At 42.6% G+C, this 24,384-nt stretch overlaps 3 protein-coding genes across 5 annotated transcripts; 1 reads left to right on the top strand and 2 right to left on the bottom strand.

The window, feature by feature from the left end:
• Window positions 1-752: 752 nt before the first annotated feature.
• mtx3 (metaxin 3) lies at window positions 753-3,841 on the bottom strand. 3 transcript variants are annotated; one of them, XM_085909505.1, is made up of 9 exons: window positions 3,696-3,841; window positions 2,719-2,788; window positions 2,552-2,628; window positions 2,385-2,477; window positions 2,131-2,313; window positions 1,964-2,040; window positions 1,689-1,846; window positions 1,391-1,516; window positions 753-1,229 (listed from the first exon to the last, which is right to left on the bottom strand). In XM_085909505.1, the coding sequence occupies exons 1-9, from the start codon at window positions 3,774-3,776 to the stop codon at window positions 1,222-1,224; spliced, it is 873 nt and encodes a 290-aa protein (XP_085765631.1). In that variant the 5' UTR covers window positions 3,777-3,841; the 3' UTR covers window positions 753-1,221. The 3 variants fall into 3 exon arrangements, with proteins under 3 accessions (XP_085765631.1, XP_085765630.1, XP_085765632.1); XM_085909504.1 differs by having other exon boundaries at window positions 1,391-1,479; XM_085909506.1 differs by lacking the exon at window positions 1,391-1,516.
• Window positions 3,842-5,430: 1,589 nt separating this feature from the next.
• thbs4a (thrombospondin 4a) lies at window positions 5,431-14,163 on the top strand. Its single transcript, XM_085909507.1, has 23 exons — window positions 5,431-5,583; window positions 7,143-7,340; window positions 7,416-7,651; window positions 7,731-7,833; window positions 8,128-8,219; window positions 8,801-8,852; window positions 8,946-9,136; window positions 9,205-9,342; window positions 9,446-9,526; window positions 9,617-9,769; window positions 9,852-9,956; window positions 10,143-10,250; window positions 10,323-10,482; window positions 11,586-11,704; window positions 11,789-11,841; window positions 11,967-12,051; window positions 12,181-12,277; window positions 12,362-12,540; window positions 12,691-12,739; window positions 12,814-13,010; window positions 13,079-13,251; window positions 13,313-13,452; window positions 13,523-14,163. The coding sequence occupies exons 1-23, from the start codon at window positions 5,505-5,507 to the stop codon at window positions 13,570-13,572; spliced, it is 2,838 nt and encodes a 945-aa protein (XP_085765633.1). The 5' UTR covers window positions 5,431-5,504; the 3' UTR covers window positions 13,573-14,163.
• On the bottom strand, window positions 14,063-24,112 carry serinc5 (serine incorporator 5). Its single transcript, XM_085909503.1, has 12 exons — window positions 23,772-24,112; window positions 19,102-19,266; window positions 18,369-18,547; window positions 18,174-18,256; window positions 17,731-17,824; window positions 17,163-17,374; window positions 16,934-17,026; window positions 16,404-16,530; window positions 16,214-16,283; window positions 16,032-16,068; window positions 15,464-15,608; window positions 14,063-15,361 (listed from the first exon to the last, which is right to left on the bottom strand). The coding sequence occupies exons 1-12, from the start codon at window positions 23,796-23,798 to the stop codon at window positions 15,217-15,219; spliced, it is 1,377 nt and encodes a 458-aa protein (XP_085765629.1). The 5' UTR covers window positions 23,799-24,112; the 3' UTR covers window positions 14,063-15,216.
• Between the last annotated feature and the right edge of the window lie 272 nt (window positions 24,113-24,384).

Below are 24,384 nucleotides of genomic sequence, written 5' to 3'. Positions count from 1 at the left end.
AATGACACATTTCAAGTTGGACTTGAGTTCAGAAACAATGTCAGTTACATAATGTAGCAAACAGGAACAGCATGATTGACATTAAAATGTACAGAAGAGTAGTTAGCGCTGCTGCTTCACAGCAAGACGGTTCTTAACTGACTTTGGGACACCTCGGTGTGAAGTTTGCCCTTTCGCCCTGATGAGGGGCGTGGATTAAACGAAGCAAACGCATTTCCCTGTATAGATAATGTGTTTTCGATACAAGGCAGAAACGATGAATAAAATCCACAAAGCACTTCAGTCCCAAACAAGTTACAGTGATAGGTTTATCCAGCATCTAAGGCCCTTTCATCCCAAAGTGCACCAAGCAAACGAGTGGTCGAGCGAGCCCTGTACGAACAAGCTGCATTCATCACTGAATTTTGACTTTCTATTTACAATTATACAAGCTTCACAAAAAGGTTTGCATGCATGAAGGACATTACACCTCGCCATATTTATCAACAGCTAAAGCAGCGGTAGGTCAACCCGTAGTCACATTTGAGTTTTACACACACACGAGCCAGGTCGATTGTCGATGGTTTAAAAAAAAAAAAAAAAAAAAAAAAAGATAATTTCAAAAAATAATAATAATGAAGTAATTTTGGTTGTGAGAGTTTGATTGTGGTGGTTATGGCTATCTGTCTATATATGCCCTGTGATTGGATGGCGATCAGTCCAGGGTGTATGGATAGATATTACAGGATTTGTGATCATCTAAATGCCCCCCCCCCCCCCCCCCCCATCTAAAGCCTTTAATGAAACGACACTTGCTCTATTATTAGCTCCAAAAAATAAAATCCATTTCCATTATGGAAAAATTACACATTAAAGCAGCACTACTTATATTGCATGACTTTTCATTTTCTTTTAACCTTTCTTTTGAAAATTCTGTCATTCCCATATAGTGCTAGTTCAATATTCCATTACTTCGTTAACGACTTTTCATTCAGGAAGGTTTTTTTTTTCTTTTAGACCTTATGTCGTAATTCCCTCTCATTCCCACAGACATCCTTGAAAGCAATTCCCTTTCAACTTGGCTATTTGTTCGGTTACACTGCGGTTGACGCTGGCGACGGCCAAGGAGGCTCATCTTTTCCCTCCCTCAAGTGTTAGGCGGGTGTTGAGCTCATTTCCATGACCAGACTGGGTTTGGGCTGCGGCCGGTGAGGTTTGTGCTGAGGGCTGCTGCGGAGGTTGTCATCCATCTGGGACAAAAAGAAGCAATACGGGGAAACGATCATGAGACAACTCCTGCACTGCTCATCATTCCATTACTCTGGTGTATCGAAAGTTGTGGCCAGCGTGCAAGTGAAGTGCCGACAGCCATCGGCCATGCACAAAGAAGAGAAAAGAAAAGCAGAAGCACCTTTTCTATCAAGTTGGACTCTTTGTTTACAAGCTGTGTTAGTTTCTGGAGGTTGGCATCCATTGTTTCCTGAACAGAGGGCGGAAGACCTGGAAAAAGAGGCACACCCGTGGAAAAAGAGCAGAGCTGCGCAAGCTTTAGTGGAACGGGACAAAAGCCATAAGTCCTAAAAAGCCATCAAGCACAAAGCAAAACAAATTGATCAGAAATGGCAAAAGATGTTAGTTGTGCTTGGAAAGAAATATTTGAGCCTTCAAGCAGTACTTTTTCCATCCGTTTGTCCGTGTGCTCAACTTACTCGGGTGTGCAGAGTTGAAGTAGTCTGCCAGAATGTTGTCGCAGAAGTGTGTCAAGTTCTCCAACTTTCTGAGGTGGCTCTGCAGGGGGCTGTTGGGGAGGTGGGCCTTGTGGAGCGGAGCCACAAAGCCAAACACAAAAGCATCCAGGCTGGTGGGTCTAAAAATGACAAAGTTACAAATACACTCAACTGCACATGTTGCGCTTTCAATTTCTAAAGGAGTTTTCAAACTACACAGTCCACCGACTCGTTCAACGCTCTACGTTTGTACGTACAAGTTGCCAAAGAAGTAGTTTGCTGCTCCCAGTCTGTAAGAGAGAAGATTCAGGCACTCCTTGGCATCACTATACAGCTAACCCAGTGAGAAAGAACAGCAAGGAAACAATGACAACAAGGCCAGTTCTTTTTTTTTTTTTTTCCCCCATCCAAGCCAAATGTTTACCTTTCCTTCCACCTCTGTGATTCTGCATAACGGCGCGTCTCCTTTGGTCAGCAGGATGCGAGAGCGAGCGCTGTTGGCATGACAACCGGGCACGAGGAAATTAAGGGGGAATGGCGACCGGGAGGCAAACCACGGGCGGGTCAGATTGGAGTAGTTTTCGGCATCCAACCAGAAAGTGTGCAACTACGACGCAAAGGGTAAAAGTCACACTCTAAACTTTTTGGAGTAAAGACATATCGGAGGGGTCTCGTTACCAATGCAGGTTGTAGTTTCTCCTCAAGGAGAGCAATGTAAGCCATCGTGTCAGCCCCTTGGCGGGCGCTCAGTTCGTAGTCTGCATTAAACCTCTGAAAACAACACAAATTAATTGGATTCTTTTCAAATTAATGTGCTTGAACACGTGCAAGGCATCCACTAGTACCTGCTTTCTCAGGAAGTTTAGAATCTGTGAGGGCTCTTTCACTGAAGTATCACCACAAACTAACTCAGGCACTGTTGCTATATGATAGTGAGGTGGGAGGGGAAAAAAAATCAAGCTCTTTTCAATCCTTCAACACAAACCATGGTTATATTCCTGCCACAGCTCACCTGTCAAAGTTTTCCAAGTCCAGTCTATAGGAGAAATATTCACTTTGGCCCCAGAAAATTTGGCATAGGCCTGAAAGCACAAACAATGGCTGAATTAACACAGATGGAAAGACAAAACCGCCAGGCAAGAACTGTGTTGAGAATTTTTATAAAACCCCACACAAGTCTCCATGACGATAGAGGCGTTTTTGAATCTCATCGCCAGGACTCAGGATGATGAGCAGGCATCCTTTGCAAATTTCTCATGACTCAAACCATGAAAAACCTTTTTGTGCATCTGTTTTGATGGCAGAATGACTCTCCATAAAACTTGGCGTGTTCGCCACAAATGAAATCTTTAAATAGTTAAACATAATAGTTACGTATTTAAAACACTACAGTATCTTTATTTAGATGTAAAAAAGTTTGATTCTAATAATAATTAAATACGTAAAGTTAAAAAATACTAAATATATGCCTATATGCAGTCGTATACAGAATAGCATGTGACAAAAATTCCAGGAGCACTAATTGTGGCAAATATCAGACAGGCAAGTTAAGGAATCAACCTTGTTTAGAAATTGCAATACATAATTTACAACTAGTCAATTACAACAACAAAAGTGCTTCACACGTTTACATTATATTTAAGTATACTGTTGATAACAAACGGCAAGAAAAAGTTAATCTAAGGAACATTACTCTATATTGACCTTGAACGAACACATTTTGGTCGGCCATGGCTGACAAACAGCCAGAGGTCGGACAAAGTTAAGAATAAATCGGTAACATTTTCTATTTGCATGCATATTTGTCAAGACATGTTTATAACAACGCTCTGGTCTAAGCACGAACTTGTAGATACAAGCGCCGAGTGCATCAAACAGGTTAGCATCTGAAGCTAATCGGAGTGGAGACAGCGAATGGACAAAACAGGGCAAACCGGAAAAAGTGACGTTTGTAACGGCATTGTTCGTGCAAACAAACGTGAGGATTACCAGGACTATGAGTGACTCGTTGTGGACCGACGGCAGACCCCAGTCGCCTCCCCAGCATCGCAGCTCCATGGCGGCTGCCATGTTTGCTCCGAGGAAGGTGCTCGGTCCCTGACGTCATGTTGTGGCAAAATGTGACGTCATTTTCCTGTATCTGGAACGCTCTCTTTATGACTTTATTTACTATTATTATATAAGTATGCAATTTACGTATTCTCTTCACTTAAAAAAAACAGACAGCTTTTTAAACAGGCTTTATATTTTTTCGATTGATTTGATTTATTTCAGCAAGTACATCATCAACATTCATGACAACTTCATGCACTGTTACCACATGACTTGTTGAAAAGAGAAACGGGTTGAAGCAATTCTGTTGATCTAGTGTAGCTTGACACAAAAATGAAACTTCCAGGATGTTGCTTATGATACCACAGAACCATAATGAGAGGAAGAAGGAAACCTTTTTGAATGAATGCCACAACATATCTCATTTTGGGTAGATTTGAAGTCACAGTCTGCAGGCACCCCGGTCATCGGTCGGCAGCCCCGACTGATCACACCTCATCATCTCCCGTGCTGGCCTCATGTTGTTTGTCAATTTTCTTTTGGAATTCAGACATCTCCTGATGAAGCGTGGTCATCAATTCTCTAGTGTCTCCATTGTCAGCCTTAAGCTGCAAGGCCGGAAGTATCTCCTTGTCAAGAAACATCCTTTTCAGCTTTCGGTACCCTAGCAGCATCATGAGGATCAGAGAGAGCCATCCGAGAAGGAAGAAGACCAAGATGTACACATCTTCCACATTTTCTGTTTCCAGCACGCCAAGGCACAAAACACGCCATTTGCTCGATTGGTCCATTATGTAGCCCGCTGGGAAGGTACCGTTGGGGCACGGCGGCTCATCAGTTCCGGTGCGTTGTGTGGGGATAGTTCGATCGATTGCGTTGAAGGTCCAGCTTAGGTGATCCATAGTTAATTTTTCAGCAGGACTAGTGCCTGTTTCCGCACTCACACACCAGCTTTCAGTGTGCCTGCGGGGCTGACTCCATCTTTCATTTAAGTGTTCTTCTATCAATAACACAGGCCTGCCTGCCTGTGAGTGGAGACATAATACAAGGAAATTGAAGCCAAAATAACTCACAAGATGATATGTCATGTTGACTTCACTGTTTTTCCAAGGTCTTCAGATTTGCAGACATCTTGATTTGACCTTATTCCGGTGTCTAACACCTGCCATTGATAGCATGTGTGTCTGTAACTGCTCAAACATCAACAGTCCTCCGAGACCAAGGTTTTTTTTACCTTCGTTCAAATAAGTTCAAATCTGGAATGATGTGTGATATGTGTGACCCCAGACTTTGGCACAATAAAACAAATTCTATATTTTCAGAGTTGACAGGTTTGCTTTGTTTTGTACAAATATGCTTTTTGTTCGTTTTTATGGAGGTGTGCAAAATATGGTTTTCACCACAAGAGATCATCTATAGTGACGCCCAACATATTGTAGTCATCAACTCTGTCAGTGATTGAGTCATTAACCGATAGTTAATTAACTCCTCATATGTATTCTTTCCCCCAAATACCATAAATTCTGTTTTTGCAAGGTTTGAGTCTATAACCGCCACCACTTTTTTTTTTTTGTTGCAAAATGAGGGTGGACACTCCCCTCTGCTTTTAAAGCTGCGCCTGTGGCCAAATAGCCACCTCACCTCTGCTACGTATTTGCCTCAACATCTGGATGCTCGACTTTGTCAAGCAAAGGCGATTCAAACGCGATTCAGTTCCAAGGCCAGATCCTCTTTTGACTGGAGACAATGAGTGTGTGGCCTGGAGTCTTGGCTCTGTCTCTGGTGCTGCATCAGCTTTTGATCACTGCTACAGCTCAAGGCATTGGTGAGTGCTTCCTACCTCACCGACTCTTCTACACATGAAAACAAAAACAGCGTTCATTGCAGGATTGTGTTGTGATGCATTTTCAACCTCCAGAGTGTGCTCGTCCTTTTTGGGGAGAAGGAATCTAGTTGACATGAAGTCTGTAAACAATGGTTTAAATTTGACCAGAAAAGCTTAGCATTTGGAAAGAAATTGTGAATTTTCAACAATCACACTTTTTGTGTTGACCAGGATAGATTATTATTTGAACTCATTTTTTGCCAGTCCAGTTCAAATGGATCTTTGACGTCTATATCAGTCAATGGCACTGAATGAGTAAATGGAATTAGAGAATCTCTGAATGTTCACGTTTTGATGCCTAAACTCCTTTAAGCAGAATTCTAGCTGCGATTGAATGAACAGTGGCTGTCACGACTTGTTTTATGATGTGTAGGTTGCCATGGTTACTGTCCGCGTCTGTGTACTCGCCCCTCCCTTCCTGTGTCTACTCACAATCAATGTACTAATCAGTCACCTGCCTCTCGTTACCTGTCTCGTATTTAAGTCCTGTCTGCGTGTCACTTCCTGTCGGATTGTTGACGTCTTGATGTCTTCTCGTTTCACGTCTTTGTCGGTCAGTTCTGTTTTTGCTATCTAGTCAAGTTATGTTAGTTTGCCAGTTCTGTTGGTCCATTCTGATCCGTGACAGGTACCCATATTGTTTGGGGTGCACTAAATTTGTCAATTCCAAATAATTCTTAACATTAACTTAGGATAGAGATCTGTAAGAGCAATTCGGCAATTGAGTTCCGATTGTCTAGCCTTGACGTAGGCCTGTGCAACTCTACTTGTTTTTGGGACATTTTGAGGTTGGACGAATGACGTCAAATAGGCAAATCTTGATTAGTAAAGCAGCTCTACCTGACATCTGAAAAAGTGGATGTGCAAAAAAAAAAAAAACCTGATTTGCTTGGAAACAACCCAGCATTTTTTCCACCTCATTTTCCTGTCACTTCATGTTATTCTTGAGAAATGGCCACATGTGAATGTGAAACGAATGGGTTGGCTGCTGTGGAAAGAGTGCGCCGCTACTCGGGCTCCTTTCGGCAACTCCGTTCTGTCACTCTATAAAGGACACAAGTGTTCCTCACATGTTCGCGTAGGTCACATGCACACACGTGGACACCACGTCACACTTCCGAAAGGGATTCGACAAAGCCAATTTGCAGTATTGCCATTTGGATGTAGACCTTCCATGAGAAGAAAAAGAAGGCCTTTAAAGCCATCAAACAGTTGACACTGGATGTTTGCTTTGGCTTTTTTGAGACACTCGTTAGAGAAAAAAATGTGTTGTGCAAGCTTACTCGGCGTCCTTCCCAAGAGTTTAGTGTGTACCAAAGAATTGTCTCTGTGTTTGCTTCTGAAATGTGTGAAAAAAAGGTTTTTAATTCTAACACTTTTGAATTTCTTAACACGTGTGATTAAACTCATTTGAAAAATGCCTGTGCAGAATGAAGTCATGACTGTAACAATTTGACATCCAAAACAAACATTTTAACACGCTGACTCATGTCTATTAGTGTATGACCTTCTGGTGTCACCAGACTGCCTGCCAGACTTGCTCCAAGGAAACTTGAAAAAAAATGGGCGGGACGAGGCCTTCTTGCTGTCCTCCTTCAAACTCCAAAACAAGGCCCCCTCATCCCTTTACAGCTTCGTTAACCCTAAAGACAACAGCAAGTACCTGGAACTCACTGTGCAGGCCAAACTGAGCAAAGGTGAATCACGCAATGACTTAACAACCGGCCGCTAGAGACGCCAATGGTCTATTTCAACATGCTCTCCTTCTCAAGTCACCCTGCGCTACCAGAAGACGGACGGCAGATACGACACCACCAGTTTTAACCACGGCTCCCTGGCCGACGGAAAAGAGCATCACGTGCTGTTGCATGCTAGCGGGCTCCAACGCGGCCCACCTCGCCTCAACTTCTATGTAGACTGCAAACTGGTGCACATTCTGAATGACCTGCCAGCTGCCTTTGGCTCCATCCCTCGCGGTCCCAACACAGTCGCCCTTCGGATGCTGCAGGTACAAGTCATAAAAATGTACATAGAGTGCACATCGAGCGGTGTCAGTTGATTGTCTTTGTTTTTCATTTGTGATCTAGGGTGGCATGACTGACATGAAGCTGGTGCTTGATGACACCGTAGACAATGTGGCAACACTGCAGGACTGCAGCCTGGATCAGAATGAACCTCTAAAGCTGCTGAGTGAGAGAACAATGACACACATCTTTAGATATTCTGGATATCTATTTCAGGTTGCCTCAATAAAAAGAGCCGTATGAGTTTAGAAGCAGACATTCTACCAAATATACCAAACTTTTATTGGATTTGATCAGTTCCATGAATCAATTATTTTAACTTTGAGGTGATTCTTATATTATTACAGCGAAATACAACGTGGTCACTCTTCTTTTAATTCAGCGAATGTCCAAAATGTGTTATAAGTGGTAAGATCATTCAAAGTACGGCAGTGTGACCGCTTTTGTGACTTGCGTGCAGGTTTTCAAGCAAGCACAGGCATTGAGGAGGAGACCACGATGCAGGAATTAAGGAGCATGCTGGTTGAGCTGAAGGAGATGCTCAATCAGCAGGTAACTTGTTTGTGGATGTGTCTTAAGAAAAGCTTGTTTACACTGTTGTATTTTAAAATACTGTACGATAAAGGTCATGTTAGCGCAAATATTAGTCACAAGGAAATGTTTTGATATGAACAAACAATCAAGCTCTTGTCAAGGTAATAATGGGTTAAAAAGGCTGACAAAATGCAAAACTAAAGTTTTATGTGGACTGAGACATAGTGGTACAAGGTGAAGAATGGGCCCTGAGTTGCAATTACGCTTCAAGTGCTTTTACTTCCAGGCAAGAACGGTTTCGCAATAAAATCAGCTTCTCGTAAAAAAAAAAAAAGTGACTTTCTGGGAATCTGGAGTTGTTTTACTTTTAAGGGCTTGTGAAACCACTGATGCAAATGTTCATAAAGTTTAAATCTGATATTTGCCGGAAGTGTAATAGTTACATGCCTGGTTACATGCCAGGTAATACATAGCAGGAAGTTCAGAATAGATGAGAGGAGACAGCTACAGAAGCTTGTCCCACTGACATATATGTCATTCTGAACAAGTGGTGACATAAATGTAGACCAATTTCCCTATATTTCTAATTTCTCTACAAGATAAAGGAGACCAACTTCTTGAGGAACACTATCACCGAGTGTCTTTCTTGTGGTAAGTAGAACAGAACAACAGTGAACTGACTCCCCCTCCCCTCCACTCTCCTCCTAAAAAAAAAAAAAAGTCCTGGACAAATATTGTCTGCAGGTCCCGATGGAAAGCCAACCAATCCACGTTCATATCCAGGCCCAGGCCAGTACCAAATGCCTCCTGCTTGTCCACCCGGAATGTGTTTCCAACAGGACATGTGCATTCCCTCTCCAACGGGAGGTTACCAGTGTGCTCCCTGTCCTGATGGATATACGGGGGATGGGATTCATTGCGATGACATAGACGAGGTACTGAGCTCTGCACATTTGGACAAAAAGACAACGTGACACAAATTCATTGTTATGTTTTGTTTTAGTGCCAATTCAATCCATGTTTTCCTGGAGTAAGGTGCGAGAACACAGCGCCTGGGTTCCGATGTGACAAATGTCCTTTGGGATACAGTGGGCCAGAACTAAACGGAGCTGGAGTATCCTATGCGCAATCTAACAAGCAGGTATTGGACATTATTGTTGGTAAATAGAAAAAAAAAAGTGAGTAAAAGTGCTGCCAACAGAAAATCTGCAACCGATGCTTTTCACCATTCACCTTTCTTCAAGGTGTGTGAGGATATAGACGAGTGCCTGAACCCGCCTGAACACGGAGGCTGCGCTGACAATTCCCACTGCTACAATACTATTGTAAGACCATAAAAGACGACAACTACAGAGTTATTCCCCAAAGTTAAAAAAAAAAAAAAACACTTGGTGACCACGCACTGTTCTCTCCAGGGCTCCTTCAGCTGTGGAGACTGTAAAACTGGCTTCACAGGTGACCAAGCCAGCGGCTGTCAGGGCACCAGACTCTGTCCCAACGGGCAACCCAACCCATGTGACGTCAACGCCGAGTGTGTTGTGCAGAGAGACGGCAGTATTAGCTGTGTGGTGAGCTCTGAATGATGTATTGCATGAGTGAAACTTTGACATTGCTCGGAAACAAAAACAAACTTGTGTTTGTGTGTGTTAGTGTGGTGTTGGTTGGGCAGGCGATGGCTATAAGTGCGGAAAGGACACCGATATTGATGCCTATCCTGACAATACTCTTGAGTGCACAGGAAACAACTGTAAAAAGGTTAGGCATAGATCTTTTTCACTTTTACTTTTGTAATTAATCTTCCTAGAATCTACACTCTACCATCCCACCCAAACTACCTATCCCATCCACTTACCTACCTTAACTTCCTACCAACCTAGTGCATGTAATCTATCATATAAAAGATAAAAAAAATATATACGTGTGTTTCAATGTTGGTTCCAGGACAACTGTGTGTTTGTTCCAAATTCTGGCCAAGAGGATGCTGACAGAGACGGGATGGGGGATGCCTGCGATGAGGACGCAGACAGCGATGGAATCATTAACGCAAACGTAACTAATCGATATTTCTACTTGGTGATTTGATTTGATTTTTTAATGCAACTATTTGTTTTAACATTCCAGGACAACTGCTGGCTGGTTCCTAATGTGGACCAGAAGAATAGTGATAAGGATCTTCATGGCGATGCATGTGACAACTGCAGAACAGTGGAAAATCCATCCCAAAAAGATACAGACAAAGATGGGCTGGGAGATGAGTGTGACGACGACATGGACGGGGATAGTAAGTTGGTGCTCTTACACAAAACCATTGGTATTATGCAAATGATCAAGATTATTACATCACACTCTGGCAAAATTCTGAATGTCTGTGGCAGCTCACTAGAAATTTAATTTTAGTAGTTGTGTAATTTCACACTTGAAGAGTGGGCAGCAACTTCAGAAAGCCAACCATTTGGTTTCAAGCAATGAAAAGTTAATTTTCCATCAAATGTTCCCTATAAGTGGCTGTAATTACAGGGTGCTGTTTTTTGTTCAAGTCAAAGCTGAAGTCAAAATTTTGATGTTTTAGTGGAGTTATTATTATTTTCATTGCATCAAATGGCATTTAAAAGAACGAAATGTCCTCTTGAGGGATTGAAAGGCACTTTGTAAATTTCAACCGCCACCATCCTGTTTTTAATGTCCATTCATACAACAACAACAATAACTGTATTCAAGTGTACACACCTCATGTTAAAGTAGACAAACTGTTATGTAAGGTGAAGATAGACGTGACTCACACTCCTATGCCGGTTCTGGTCATTTTTAGTGGTCTCCCTCCCGCTGTCTGGAAAAGTGTTATCTGGCCGACAACATTTCTCTGCCCACTTGCAATTCTCACCTCCTTTTGTTAGGCCATTTACTTTACGTTCAAGTTAATTGCTAAGGCGTCTCCAGTTCTGCTGAAGACAATGTCAAATGTCCAAATGTTCTAAGTACAATTGCAGTTTTCATCACCCCCCCCCCCCCCCCCCCCCCTTAAATGCTGAATTTCCTCATGTTTTCCACTGGCGACTTCATCTCCTTGTGTGTATTGTAGTTTCCCGGACATGTTGCGTTCTGATGACGACTCAGCATTCATCATAGCCAAGATTCAATCTCCTAATCGTTAGATCTGAAGTTGGATTGATTTTAATAATGCTAAGTCAGGTCTGGCTTGTCCCTAAAACATTTTCCACACAGCCGTCTGCCAAGGGGCTCTGGAAACTATTAGATCTTTGTCTTAGTAACCCACGGACATTTGGCCATTTACTTTTGTCGACTTTGTTGTCCATAATTCAGCCCACACTTTCACACACCTAGCAGCCCTTGTAAAAAAAAAAAAAAAAAAATCGTTGTTTTCAGATTTGAAGAATAATGTGGACAATTGCCCACGCGTGGCCAACCCAGACCAGAAGGACAAAGATAATGATGGTGTGGGAGATGCTTGTGACAGCTGTCCCGACATGGCCAACCCTAACCAGGTAACTAACCAAACAAACAAACCAACCGCCCCAGAAAGATTTACCCAAATCTTTAAAAATCATTTTTGTTTTTCCCGACCGCAGTCGGACTCGGACGATGACCTTGTAGGAGATACCTGTGATGACAACATAGACACGTAGGCACTCATCTGTCACCTCTTTAATGGAGTCCAATTATTGAACACCAATGTAGAATGTCATGTTAACAAATTTGGATTGCTATCCAATAAAAAACTTGTCCGAATGTTGTTTTGTCGTTCAGAGATGGAGACGGTCATCAGGACACCAAAGATAACTGTCCCAATGTTATCAACTCCTCTCAGTTGGATACAGACAAAGATGGCACGGTGACAAATGACTCATTTGTGGCTAACTGCATTTTTTTTTATTAAGTGCAGCAACGAATAGAGAAAAGGCATCATTCAGATCGATGAATGTGAGTCTCACTGTAAATTTCCCACGTTGTTATGTATCAGGGAGATGAATGCGACGATGACGACGACAACGACGGTGTCAAGGACGATGAGGATAACTGTAGAATGGTGGCCAATCTAGACCAAAAGGACTCAGATAGTGAGGATACTGACATTTCAGTGACCGTTCTCGGAGTTTGTAAAAAGGCCACTTCACACCGACCAGTGTGTGTTTGTGTTTCAGACGACAACGTGGGCGACGCGTGCCAAGGCGACTTTGACAAAGATAACGTCATCGATATCGTCGACCACTGTCCAGAGAACGCCGAGGTCACGCTGACCGATTTCAGAGCCTATCAAACCGTGGTGCTGGATCCAGAAGGGGACTCGCAGATTGATCCCAATTGGGTGGTTCTTAACCAGGTGACCCATGTAGCATAGCTTCCGCTACTGTCTGGCCAAAAAGACAAACACTCCGAGTCATGAGATATGACATTCGGAAGGAGTTAAAACATTACATAAGAACATCTTACATAACCTAGGGATGAGATCATTCTGATTTATTTACACTAGGGGATGGAGATCGTCCAGACCATGAACTCTGACCCTGGCCTGGCTGTAGGTGAGTAGTCCTTCCTGCATGTTTCTTTTCTGCTCGAGTGATCTTCTCCTAGAAGCTACCTTGGTCCTGCGCAGGTTACACAGCATTCAGTGGCGTGGACTTTGAAGGAACGTTCCACGTCAACACTGTGACGGACGACGACTACGCCGGCTTCATCTTCGGTTACCAGGACTCTTCTTCATTCTACGTGGTCATGTGGAAACAGACGGAGCAGACCTACTGGCAAGCCGCGCCCTTCCGAGCCGTAGCCGAGCCAGGAATACAACTGAAGGTACGTGCTTGCCGTCTTCAATGATTTGACCATTCCTTTCTCACATTCTGCGTATTCCTCCCCACCAGGCGGTGAAATCCAAAACAGGACCTGGTGAGTATTTGAGGAACTCCCTGTGGCACACCGGAGATACTCCAGAGCAAGTGCGTCTCCTTTGGAAAGATCCCCGGAATGTGGGCTGGAAGGACAAGGTGTCCTACCGCTGGTTTCTCCAGCATAGACCTCAAGTTGGATACATCAGGTAGAGACAGACATACTTCTATGCCACCACAGCATAAACTAACTATTGTCTCGTAAACCAGGGCTCGATTCTTTGAGGGCTCTGATCTGGTGGCGGACACGGGTGTGATCCTTGACACCAGCATGAGAGGAGGTCGGCTGGGTGTCTTCTGCTTCTCCCAGGAAAACATCATCTGGTCCAATCTGAAGTATAGATGCAATGGTGAGTGTTATTAGTCCAATCATGACCACAGGAAGTGCAAGTGGTTTACAACATTCCTCTATTCCTGCAGACACCATCCCTGATGACTATGAGCAGTTCAGCGCCCAGAACATCAACTGAAGCCTGAGATAAATTCAAATCTCGCTAGTGAGATTTATATACTTTTTACACAAGCTAATAGAAATGTCTATCAGCAAATAACAAAAAATGTTCACATTATCCAGCTCGGTGTTTATCATCTGAATGTTATTTACTGTTAATGATTTCATCAAATAAGAACTCGACTTCAAGCACACAAGACATTTAATGAAATCTGTCTTTGAAGTAGTTACTCGTCAGCACAAATTGAATTTGTATAAAAATCACGGCGCCTGTCTGATCTAGTTTTTGCTCTTCAGGTGACAGAACATCCTCAAGACATTTGTCAGCCCTAGTCTTGGAAGTCATCCAGGCATTGTACAAGTTCTGCTGCATTTGTGTACGATATTCTTTCCGAAAGGAAGGAAAGTACTTGAATAGGATGAATGCCGCAGATTCAGTTGTGCCATTAAACTAATACTTTCATGACTACTTATAGAGTTTAACCAAGAATGAAACAAGTTGAGGTCTGGAAGAAATGTTCACTTTAATGACTAATACTTCAACAACACAATGTCAGCAAAAGTGTACATAAAATATGTGTTAGGAAAACAACGGGGGTTATTGGCAGTGTACAAGATACAATTTACTGTTAGTATTTAATTAAGTCAGTAATTTTACTGTAAACTCAACAGTCAGTGTTGAGTAACTTGAGATTTATTTATTTTTAGTATAAGCTGATGCATAAAATTGATAAGTTTATTTGAATGTCTTAAACATGCTGGAAACAAAAACCGCATGGAAGAAAAATATCTTTTCCATGTAGGGTTCAGTAGTTGTTTTCCAATCATCAAACTTTGGCAAACAGCGGCACATACACTTTAGTGGGAACATCATCTACAACTGTCAGTTAAATAAGATAAGTTGATTGACAGAGTCTACACAACAATGATGAGTGGTTGAGTAAACGATGTACAGTACACAATTTTTTTTTCTACCTAAAAAGATTTTGCTCAAAGGGAGCACTGAGATTGACAAAACTTGAAAGACCCCAGAAAAGCAACAAACCTTTTTGCTCGGATAAAAAAACATCTACAAAAAGTCACACGTTACAACAAAGCATACTTGAATGTTAGCCTGAGATGAATTTTTAAAATGGACTGTAATTCAGTTTTTACAAACTCCCTTACAAAGGGACTCAGAACAAAGATAAATTTCAATATAACAAAAACATACACGCTAAACAGATTTGTTCAATTATTCTGCTACAAATTTTGGTACAACTGTATAAAGTTTGGGGAAAAACATTCAAGACTCACAAAAGGGACAACAACCAAATGTTGTATGAGGGAAATATAATAAGTTGGACACATGGGTCACAACTAATAGATCTTCCATAACCGTTAAATAAGTCAAATGTCCAGCGATAGTAATTGTGAAAAAAAAAAAAAAAGAAATACCAAAAATACTATCAAGGTTTGGATGATGTAACAATCTTTTGCACATTGTGTAATAAAAGGCATCAGATGTTCCTCCAGTTCCACAGCTGAAGATAGTCGAGGACATTGTTTAAAGGTAGGGGAAAGAAAAGGTCACTGGTCCCTTGGCTCAGGCTCAAAGCTTCATGGTGACATCTCAACACCGGAAGACACCTGACCAGAGCGTGAGTGCCGTGTGTCTTGTGTGCTAGGCCTCAAAACGCTTGGGGCAGATGATGGGAGCAATCAGAGTGCCCATGTAGAGCAAGAGACAGACCCATGACGAGGAGATCTTGATCCAGAACACCGACCAGCTCCCATCCAACAGCTTCTCAATCTTGTAGTTGTCGTAGCTGAAAAGGATACGTCAAAGTGAGTCGACAAAAAGCGGTGAAAGCCCAGCAGGCCACATATCCAATCTGCTCTGCTCAAACTGTTCAAGAGCGGTGACTTACTGGAACCAGTTTGTTATGGTCATCATGACATAAAGGGAACCCAGAAAAAAGACAAAGTGGAAGCATTTGTAGCTGTAGTTGGTGGCTTCGCTTTCGTCATACACCACGTTTTGACCCGCTCCCGTCTTCTCCTCATCGTAATCATCTGAAAGTGGAACAACTTGGGTTACATTCATCACCTTCTAAAATAAAAACAATTTGGGTTGGACATAATTTGAAATTTCATTTTTTCAAATTTAGGTGGAGAATTTGTGTTTAATGAACGCTCGTTTGGATTTTTTCCACCATCCCCTCAATCACCAGCAGGGGGCGGTAGTAGCCTATGAACGGCTCCATACTTGTCACGCCAACAACCTCCTAGTAACAGTGACATCATCTGAGTTTGCTGACCAATACTTTCTCACCATTCCACCTCAGTGTGACGAATAACAATGAGCACAGGCGCAATGTTTGCACGCTACCTACCGCTGGGAACATATTCACACACTCAACAAGCTGGAGGGACAAGGAGGGGAAATGAAAAGGTGTGGAATTAGAGGAAATGAAAAGGAAAAAGTGATTTTCTTACCTGTGTCATCTCCGAAGCAGAAGCAGCAACGGGCTCTCTGTGGGATAAAGACAAACGGATTAAACTCAATATCTTGAAAAAACAATGTCCCTGCAGTCTAATATTCCGTTAATGAATCCCATTAACAAATGTTATCAAATCCAACACTCAAGCCGAGTTAAATAAAATATCAGAGCGTTTACTTCGGTCTCTGGTTCACTATTTCGGATCACTCGGAGGGCTGCGGATCTTCGCTTGATCGTGGAGGTCAAGCTGGTGAAGGGAGTTGAAAAACAGAGGCTGTTATTTTTTTTTTTTTAAATCATGTGCCCGATCCAGACATCTATAGAGTCTAATTTGTTCCCACACTTTTATCTCAGTGAGAGTTGTTACCAGGAGTAAAGGATGCAGCCAAACAGGATAACAGCTCCCAAAGCTGTGACAATCTTCTTGTCACTTTCCTTCCCAGATTTGAAGGGAAAGACACACACGGTTGTGTTCACCCCATCTATCTCCACCACTACAAGCACAAAATGCACCAGCAGCTTTCAGTAGCAGAATGTAGAGCAATATCATGCATATGTATTAGTACAAGAATGATCAATTATTTACTGTTGAAGATTGTAAGTGATGGGGAAATGTGGGGCACATGGAGGAAGGGGGGGGGTAGTAGCTCAGTCTATTAAACCTCACAGTTTTTTTTGTGTGTGTTTGGAGTATGCATGCTGTTTGGCTTAAAAGCTAAGTGAGTCTACATTGATCATATTTTTTTGTGGTTCAATTAAGTGGCTTCTCTATGTGGTGCCGAAAACCTTGTTTCCTGATATGACCGTCAATTATGAGTGAGCAACTGTAATTTGTTCATGATGCCTGAATACTATTCTTGATTGACATGGTTTAAAAATGTATTCATTTATACTCACTTTCTGTTGGTTTGCTAGAGAAAGCTGAGAAGGTGAGGTACATGACATACACACTGATAACTCCCGGTTGAAGCAGACCAGATGTCGGCTGGACTGAGGGAAGACAAAGGTAAACAGAATTGGGAGATTAAACCCCAAAATAAAAGATACGATTTTCACCCGACTAGAACAAAGCGAATATTTAAAGAAGCTTTGATTTTCGTTTGCATTTATGAGCCGAGTTTCCTACGTTTCTGTATGAGGGGGGAGATGGCAAGCAGAGAAACAATCAGGCAGAGGCTGCCGTTGATGCCCAAGAAGATCCTGTTGAGGCGACATGCCATGGGGTGGGTGTAGTACAGACCCATGAAGACCACAGCTCCCACCGCAATGCTGAACAGCACCAGAGTCACTAAGGCCAGCGCTGCATACCACAAGCGGTTATACTTCACTCCAGAGCTCCTGCGTAGGCAAGTAGATAGCACAAAGACAAAGGGATAAAAAAAAAAAAAAAAAAAGAGGGAATAAAGCAATGAGAATGTGGATGGCTAAAACAAACTCAAATATAAAAAGGGGGAGGAAAAGCTGAGAAAACCAACTGGGTCCTAAAGAAATAAATCAAAGGCAGAAAAGTTTAGTGAGAGATTCTTGAAGGAGAGTCGGTTCAAGACATTCATTGAATTTGGATAGTGGCTCGCGCCAAATCTTTTTCTTCACGTAACTCAATAGAACGAGTATGCACCGCCCGCTCGATTTCTCATGAACACTGTTTGTATTGACGGAGCTTTGTGTGCTTCCAAACGGCCGGACTGACTAACCAGTTTGTGTTCCACCGGTGGGCAAACTCCACCAGCAGCATGAGCTGGATCAGCAGGAAGAGGAAGCCGCCAGCAGCTCCGATATAGCGCCACACTAAGCAAAAGGTGGAAAAGATTCAGTTAACACTTTATGCGAATACAAACCGTGTGTTCTACTAGACCACCAAAGAATTTGAACTAATGGTAGCTGCTTGTGGAAAATTTGGGTAGTGTACCCAATTTATTTTGTAATCTATAAAAATGGCAGCAAAAATACAGTGTTTAATTTTGTCTTGGCTACATGGAAGATGCATCAGTGCAACATTCTAAGTTTTTTCAATAACAAGCACAGCTAGCTAGCCTTCTATATGCTTATAACTATCATTGTCAACGACTACCATTCTTGTAGCATACCTTCAAAAGATGGTCAAAGTCAATAGCAATATCTAATATACAGTATTTACCTTCCAGAAAAGTTGTCTCTTGTGGAATGAAAAAGCCTCCTGCACAGCTAGCCACAAGCAAAATGAATTTTGGCAACCAAAACCTGAAACAATGATATAAATATGAATACAAATATAGAAACAAAACAAATCCCAGCTTTTTGTGATGACAGGCACCTCATATTCACACCTACGGATCATTTTAGAGTCACTTACCCGTTATGTACGGCCGCCCTCCAGCCAGTACTGTTATTGACGCCTATGGTGAAGATGGTGAAGATGAAGAAGAAACAGGCCATGCCAAAGCACACCTTATAGACGGCAGAGTAACCAACCAAGGTCTCGCAGTTGGTTCCTGCATTCATCTTCTCACACAGTTCACTGTAAAAGGGGATCTAAGTGACAACATACACACAAAGCCAAAGTGGATTAGCTCACTGCTGTATGGAACGCCATTGAAACCCTCCCGCCACCTCCACTCCATGTTTGTCCAGGCCTCAGTGAAAAGCACCAATAGCGTCTATTCTGTACGTCACGCCTCTTAGACGGGCAAAAAGAGCCAACAGGCAGGAACAACAACTCGGATCTTTCTTCCCTTCAAGTCTTTCATGAAATGTCGGCCGTAGGCTGTTAGAGGAGAATTACGCTTCGGATTCCGTGTCTACAAACAGGCCACAGATGAATACATGAACAGCTTTTTAGCTGCAAGTTAAGGGGACTGAGTCGAGAAGAGGGAACACAACTGGAATTTGTTGACACTGCCGTCATAAAAAAAAAAAAAAAGATGACCTAAAGGTGGCCTTAAATGATTGGAGCTGATAAAAGACTGTTGTGAGTCAAGATGCATGTAACCAAATCTGATAAAGAAATAGCAGTCATGGCAGACAGCTGATGTCGACGTAGTAACTGTAGAATTTTGCTCTTAAATGTGTATTACGCGCATACTTACTTTTTTCATCTCTTCCTCAACAGTGGGGGACATCATGATGACGCACACAATGGTGACCAGAAGAAAGAAGAGCGTATACATGATTCTGGTAGCTGTGGACTGCTTGATCTTAGGGCAACACTGACAGCAGCACGAGCAGGCTGCTGAGCCACAGCAGCAAGCCAGCTGCATTGTGGAGGAAAGAAGACAAAATGAGATTAGATACTTTGAAGTCATTCGTATAAACAGTCTGGCAATTCAGGTCAAACGGAACAACTGGGGCATTGAAAGGCAACTGTGGAGTAGGAATGTTCGATACCACTTTTGTTTTTTACACCGATACCAGTTTGAGGATCAGTTCTTGAGTAGTGACCGATACCAAGTAATCTGGGCTGGCAGTGAACGAGTTAAGACGTAAATGATAATGATGTGAAACTTGAAACATTGTCCAGTCTGTTGTTCAAAAATACAATTTCTAAATGTAACCAAGAGCAACTCCTATTGTCACTCACAATGATTATGACCTACATTTTTAACCTACCCATCTGTCTGTCTTGTGGCATTTAAATATTCATTTTAGCAGGTGTGGTTTAGACCACGGGGCTGGCAAGCCTTGGCAACGTTCCTGGCTTGATCCTCGGCTCCTCCCAAGGCCGTGTCAACACACTTGAGCTCCCGTGGCCAGTATTTTCCTCCATGCTGCCTAACAAGATAATGGCTGCGCACCCACGTCCTGCTCAATGGCCGATTAATTAGGCATTGCAGGGTGAAATTAACCAAGAAACAAAAGGGCATTTCACAGAGAGGGTGTTTGGATTTCATTAGTTAGGGGGTGTTCCACCAGTGAACTCCACGCTGCGTGTGGGCAAGTGACTCTGCAAAGAGTGAGCGAGCGAGAGGGGGCAGAACTAGTCTGAAGAAATTCTTTTCGACACCGATACAAAAAGGAGTATCCGTGGTTACCCACGCTGGCCTTATCCACTCCACGGCCCCTCTTCAACTGCGTGTCTGCATATAGACAGACAGACAGGTGGTCAGCCAATCTCTGACATATGTCCCGACTTCAATGTTCATAGCAACCCCCCGCTTAGTTGTCATGTTGCTCCGGCTGTCCCACAAAAAGATCTTTATCCTTCCTCAAAATAACTCCCTCTTTGGCCCAGTTGCCGTCATCGACAGAAAACGAGCCTGCAAAATGTTCCAATTGACAGTTACCCGGAATGATTAGTCATACTTCCTTCATTCCCCACCCAGAAGAAACTGACTGTTATCAGTGTTGCCATTTTCTATGACTGTTCACCCTGTTTTTGTGATATTCATCTGAAATTCTCTGATGTGAACTGCACTCTTAGCAACAGAGATTCTCGATTCAGTCTTTGATACGTGACATCGAAAAAAGAGGTGAAGGAATTTTGCTCCGAGGTCTTAATGAGAGTGGCCGTGGAATAACGCTGACTAGGTTGAAGCGCCAGACAGAAACAGTTCCGACGAAACTCTCGACACACCCCGCTGTCTCAAATTACAGCATAGCAGCGAGGAGAAAACCTTTGAGGGGAAGGGGGAAAATGGAAAGACATCAACGACAATAGAAAACGATTCATGCATGGCACAGCCTCCCTCCCACTGTGAGAGCTACCCCCGGGGTCACCTTACGCTGTGACACCACCATTGTTTCCATGTCTAGGCAGCTGTGTACACACAGCAAAAATGTATCACTGCTCTGTTTTCTATACAAACCAAGTCTTTGCTTCTTTCTTGGCAAACACGGCCCATAGCTACAAGTAAAATACAAATGACAAATGTGATGGGGTTGCAAGCAGCAGAGGCTCAATAAAGGAAAAAAAAAAAAGAATGAAACAACTTCACAGAGTCAGTCACACATATAACATGCTAAGAGATTAGCCAGTCATGCGTAAAAATAAATTACTTAATCTGTAAAGACAATAGTGCTCCGATTGTTTTATTTTCTTTTGCGGGGGGGCATCCAACATCTACCGGAAACATTATGCAAATTTATTCACCGTTTGAAAACAGTCAAATTGTGACTTCCCTATTTGTGAATTGAGAACAGTTTTATATAATACGCCATCTTTTAGTCAACCAGCAATGACAAGAACGTATAGCTTGAATCTAGTCAAGGCTCTCAATCAGTCCATATTATGTGAGAGCTTCAATTTTTTTACAGGTATATTAACATAATTTACTTCAGTGGAGTATGAGTTGGGATTTATGATAACGCCTCTCAAATTTTATAATCTATGCGATCCATTCTACGCCAGAATCACACGGTCAGCACGGAGCAAAAGAGTGATTGGGCGGACTGCAGCCAAACTCTTAATTTGGGGTGATAATTTCACAAGTCCAGTGACTTTTACAGCTCATCAACACAGACTTTGCGGATTAGCTGTCACACTTCTGCCGCTGCAGCAGCTGTGCTGTTCAAATGCAACACTTGGCACATTATAGCCATTAGTTTAAAAAAAAAGGTGAACTATTTCACTTTCCTTGTGATGACTGTGCTCAACGTGTTTTGCGAGCCCAATATCTTCTGTGTGGTCACGTACTGTGCCAGACGGTCGTGTCGCCTCGCTGTGAGGCTTCCACACGTCCACATGGTTTCATTGCTGTCCGACAGTCACGGCCAATCCTCACAGCTCTTTGGAGCAAACTCAGCATTGGGCAAAAGCCTACCCCCTACCTCACTTCAACATGGTGGACATCTCCGATCCCCACTGAGATGTTATGAGCCGCTTGCTCCCACACTATGAGCGCTCCTTTATCCAAATCAAACAGCGCTCAGCCACTTCTTAACTTCCATTTGCGGGCCAAGGAGGAAATGAAACGGCCCCATGGTAATTTAGGCCCCTTGATCCGAATGAGTCAACAGCATGCAAAAATAGACAAAATGGTTGTCTGGGATAAAGATTAGAAAAGTAACAGGACAGCTACAATTGAAACGGATCTCCCTGTTTGTCCCCTCTTTTCAGTTTTCCACATCGCCCTGGCGCTGAAGTAAGCAGGAAATGGAACGGAGTTTTCCTGAGACGAGAGATGTGCTTGTGTGATTGAATTCCGGAATAGAGCAAGTCAGCAATGGGCCAGTGTGCAAAATCTCTTAGCTGGGGCAATGGATGGTCAGTATTGTGTGTGTTTGTGTTTGAATGTCTACATGATCATGTACATGAAAATAAATTCAGTTATTTATATGTTTATTCATATGTAGAATTTTAATTAGAAACAGAGTATGAATCACCCGGAATTGGAATTACAGCGCCTCATAAATGCTTTGAGAATATCTCAATGTCTTGAATTTATGAAAAGCAGCATGTGGAATGACGGAAGGAAAAACAGCATCTGGTTGACGTGGCACCTTATGGAGCAGATGCGAGTCCCACCGAACGAAGCATGAGACCTTTAATTTCAGCAACATGACTGATACTATAGTGTTGCCACACAAAAATAACACAAATCCACAAACGTTTTGCCCATGACATTTTTTTAAAGGAGTTTTTTTTAATGTTGGATGGTGGCGTTTGATCGGTAAAGTGAGGAGGATCGAATTGGAACTGGATAATTGAAACTTTCTGTGTCATCAACAGATGCTACAGTTGCTTGTTTACTTTTATGCTTAGCTTGTTGGAGGCATGAATGACATCATGCCTGGTAAGATCACGACATCTCGTATCGGCTGGTGAAAGAGGCTTTCGAAATTGCTCCTCTTTCATCCAAAACTGTGCTTTATTGTTTTGCATTATATTGTAAAACCGCTTCAAACAACAAAACATATGTAGGAATAGAGAAAACGATTTTGTTGGCCTGACATGTTAGTATTATAGTCAATGTTGTATTTCATGAGTCCTAAAAAGTGCTTTATTGCAGCTGCAATGAAAGCGCTATATAAATAAAGTTGAGTTGAGCTGAGTTTTTGGAATGTTGAAGAAAGCCAGAGCACTCAAGAGGAAAAACCCAATCGAGATCAGAGAAATTCCACACAGGAAGATCTGTGTGTGATCCACTGGGCTCCCTCATACTGCACAAAGGAATAGAAATGTACAAAGGAATAGAAATGTAAAGTGACACACATGCAAGTACTTTGAGGCAACTCGGTGGCATCTTCACAAAATTGATTTTCTGCTCGTAACCCAATTTGTTCAACCCGACAACAATTCAACAAATGCAAACACTGCGATGACAGACAGCAAAAATGTCAGAGGCTGGAAAAGTTGACCGGGTATAGTAACAGCAAAACGGAGAATGCAAACCACGTGAAATCATCAGTGTGATACAGCGATGAAGACACGTCTGACCCGTAAAAAAAAAAGTTCTCAATTTCCTGTGTCTATTCAACATCTGCTCAGACGATCCATGACGACATGTTTTTTAACAGCAGTCCCTGCTAACTGATGTTTAGCTAGCTCACTTAAGCCCTGCTTCTTTGTTGTCTATCAGTATGGCAAAAAAAAAAACAGTCAACAATGACTTATGCAAATGATACGATTTCATCAGATTGATTATTGGTAGTAACTGACATTTTTGACCTCAAAAAATGGTAATTGACGGACGCTCTGGGAACATCAGGCGGAAACCACAAAGCGACGCTCGCCGCTTGTGTCAGACCACTGCTCTAAAACAATATCAAGAAAAAAAAACCCATCAAAAACGACAGGAAGAGAAAAAGCGTTTTTCCTCACCTGCGAGATACAACACGGCGTGCACATCGTATGGAGCCGCGACAACCAGCTTCAGAGAACGTTAAGGAAACGCATTAAAACGCCAAAGGCGATGGAAGAGCTGACTGTTGTCCTGCAATACTCCGAGCTCCCATACGACCGCCTCTTCTCCTCTCCTCTCCTCTCCTCTCCTACACTATACCGCCACTGTACTACAGTGCCTCCTTCTCTCCTTCCCCCACAAACACCCTTTTTCCTGTCACCGACAGTGCACATCACGGGAGGACAACTACCGCCGTTACTATACTTGATAAAAGTACATATTTAAGAAGAATCGACGAGATCACAAATTGACAGTAACATACAAACAAGCATATGTTTAACACAGGGGCGTAGATGGGATTTTAGAGCTGGGTGGGGTTGTGGAAATAACAATACGCAGACATAAATTAGTGCCAGAGAGCCCAGAAACCTTCCTCATGCAGATCAGGATGCCTAGTGTGCTTCAAAAATAGCAAAATAAAATGCTCTTTCACAGGGATGCCTCCAGAGTATTAGTTATTATGTAGTCTACTAAATTTCCACGTGCTGCTGGAATCCCTGGACTATGACTGTCTGGAATTGCAGGCAACTG

This window comes from Syngnathus leptorhynchus, chromosome 4, assembly GCF_054491065.1.
Source record: "Syngnathus leptorhynchus isolate UIUO chromosome 4, UIUO_Slep, whole genome shotgun sequence".
NCBI classification, from domain to species: domain Eukaryota; kingdom Metazoa; phylum Chordata; class Actinopteri; order Syngnathiformes; family Syngnathidae; genus Syngnathus; species Syngnathus leptorhynchus.
Note: the sequence above shows the minus strand (reverse complement) of the source record. Positions and strands in the feature narration are given on the sequence as shown.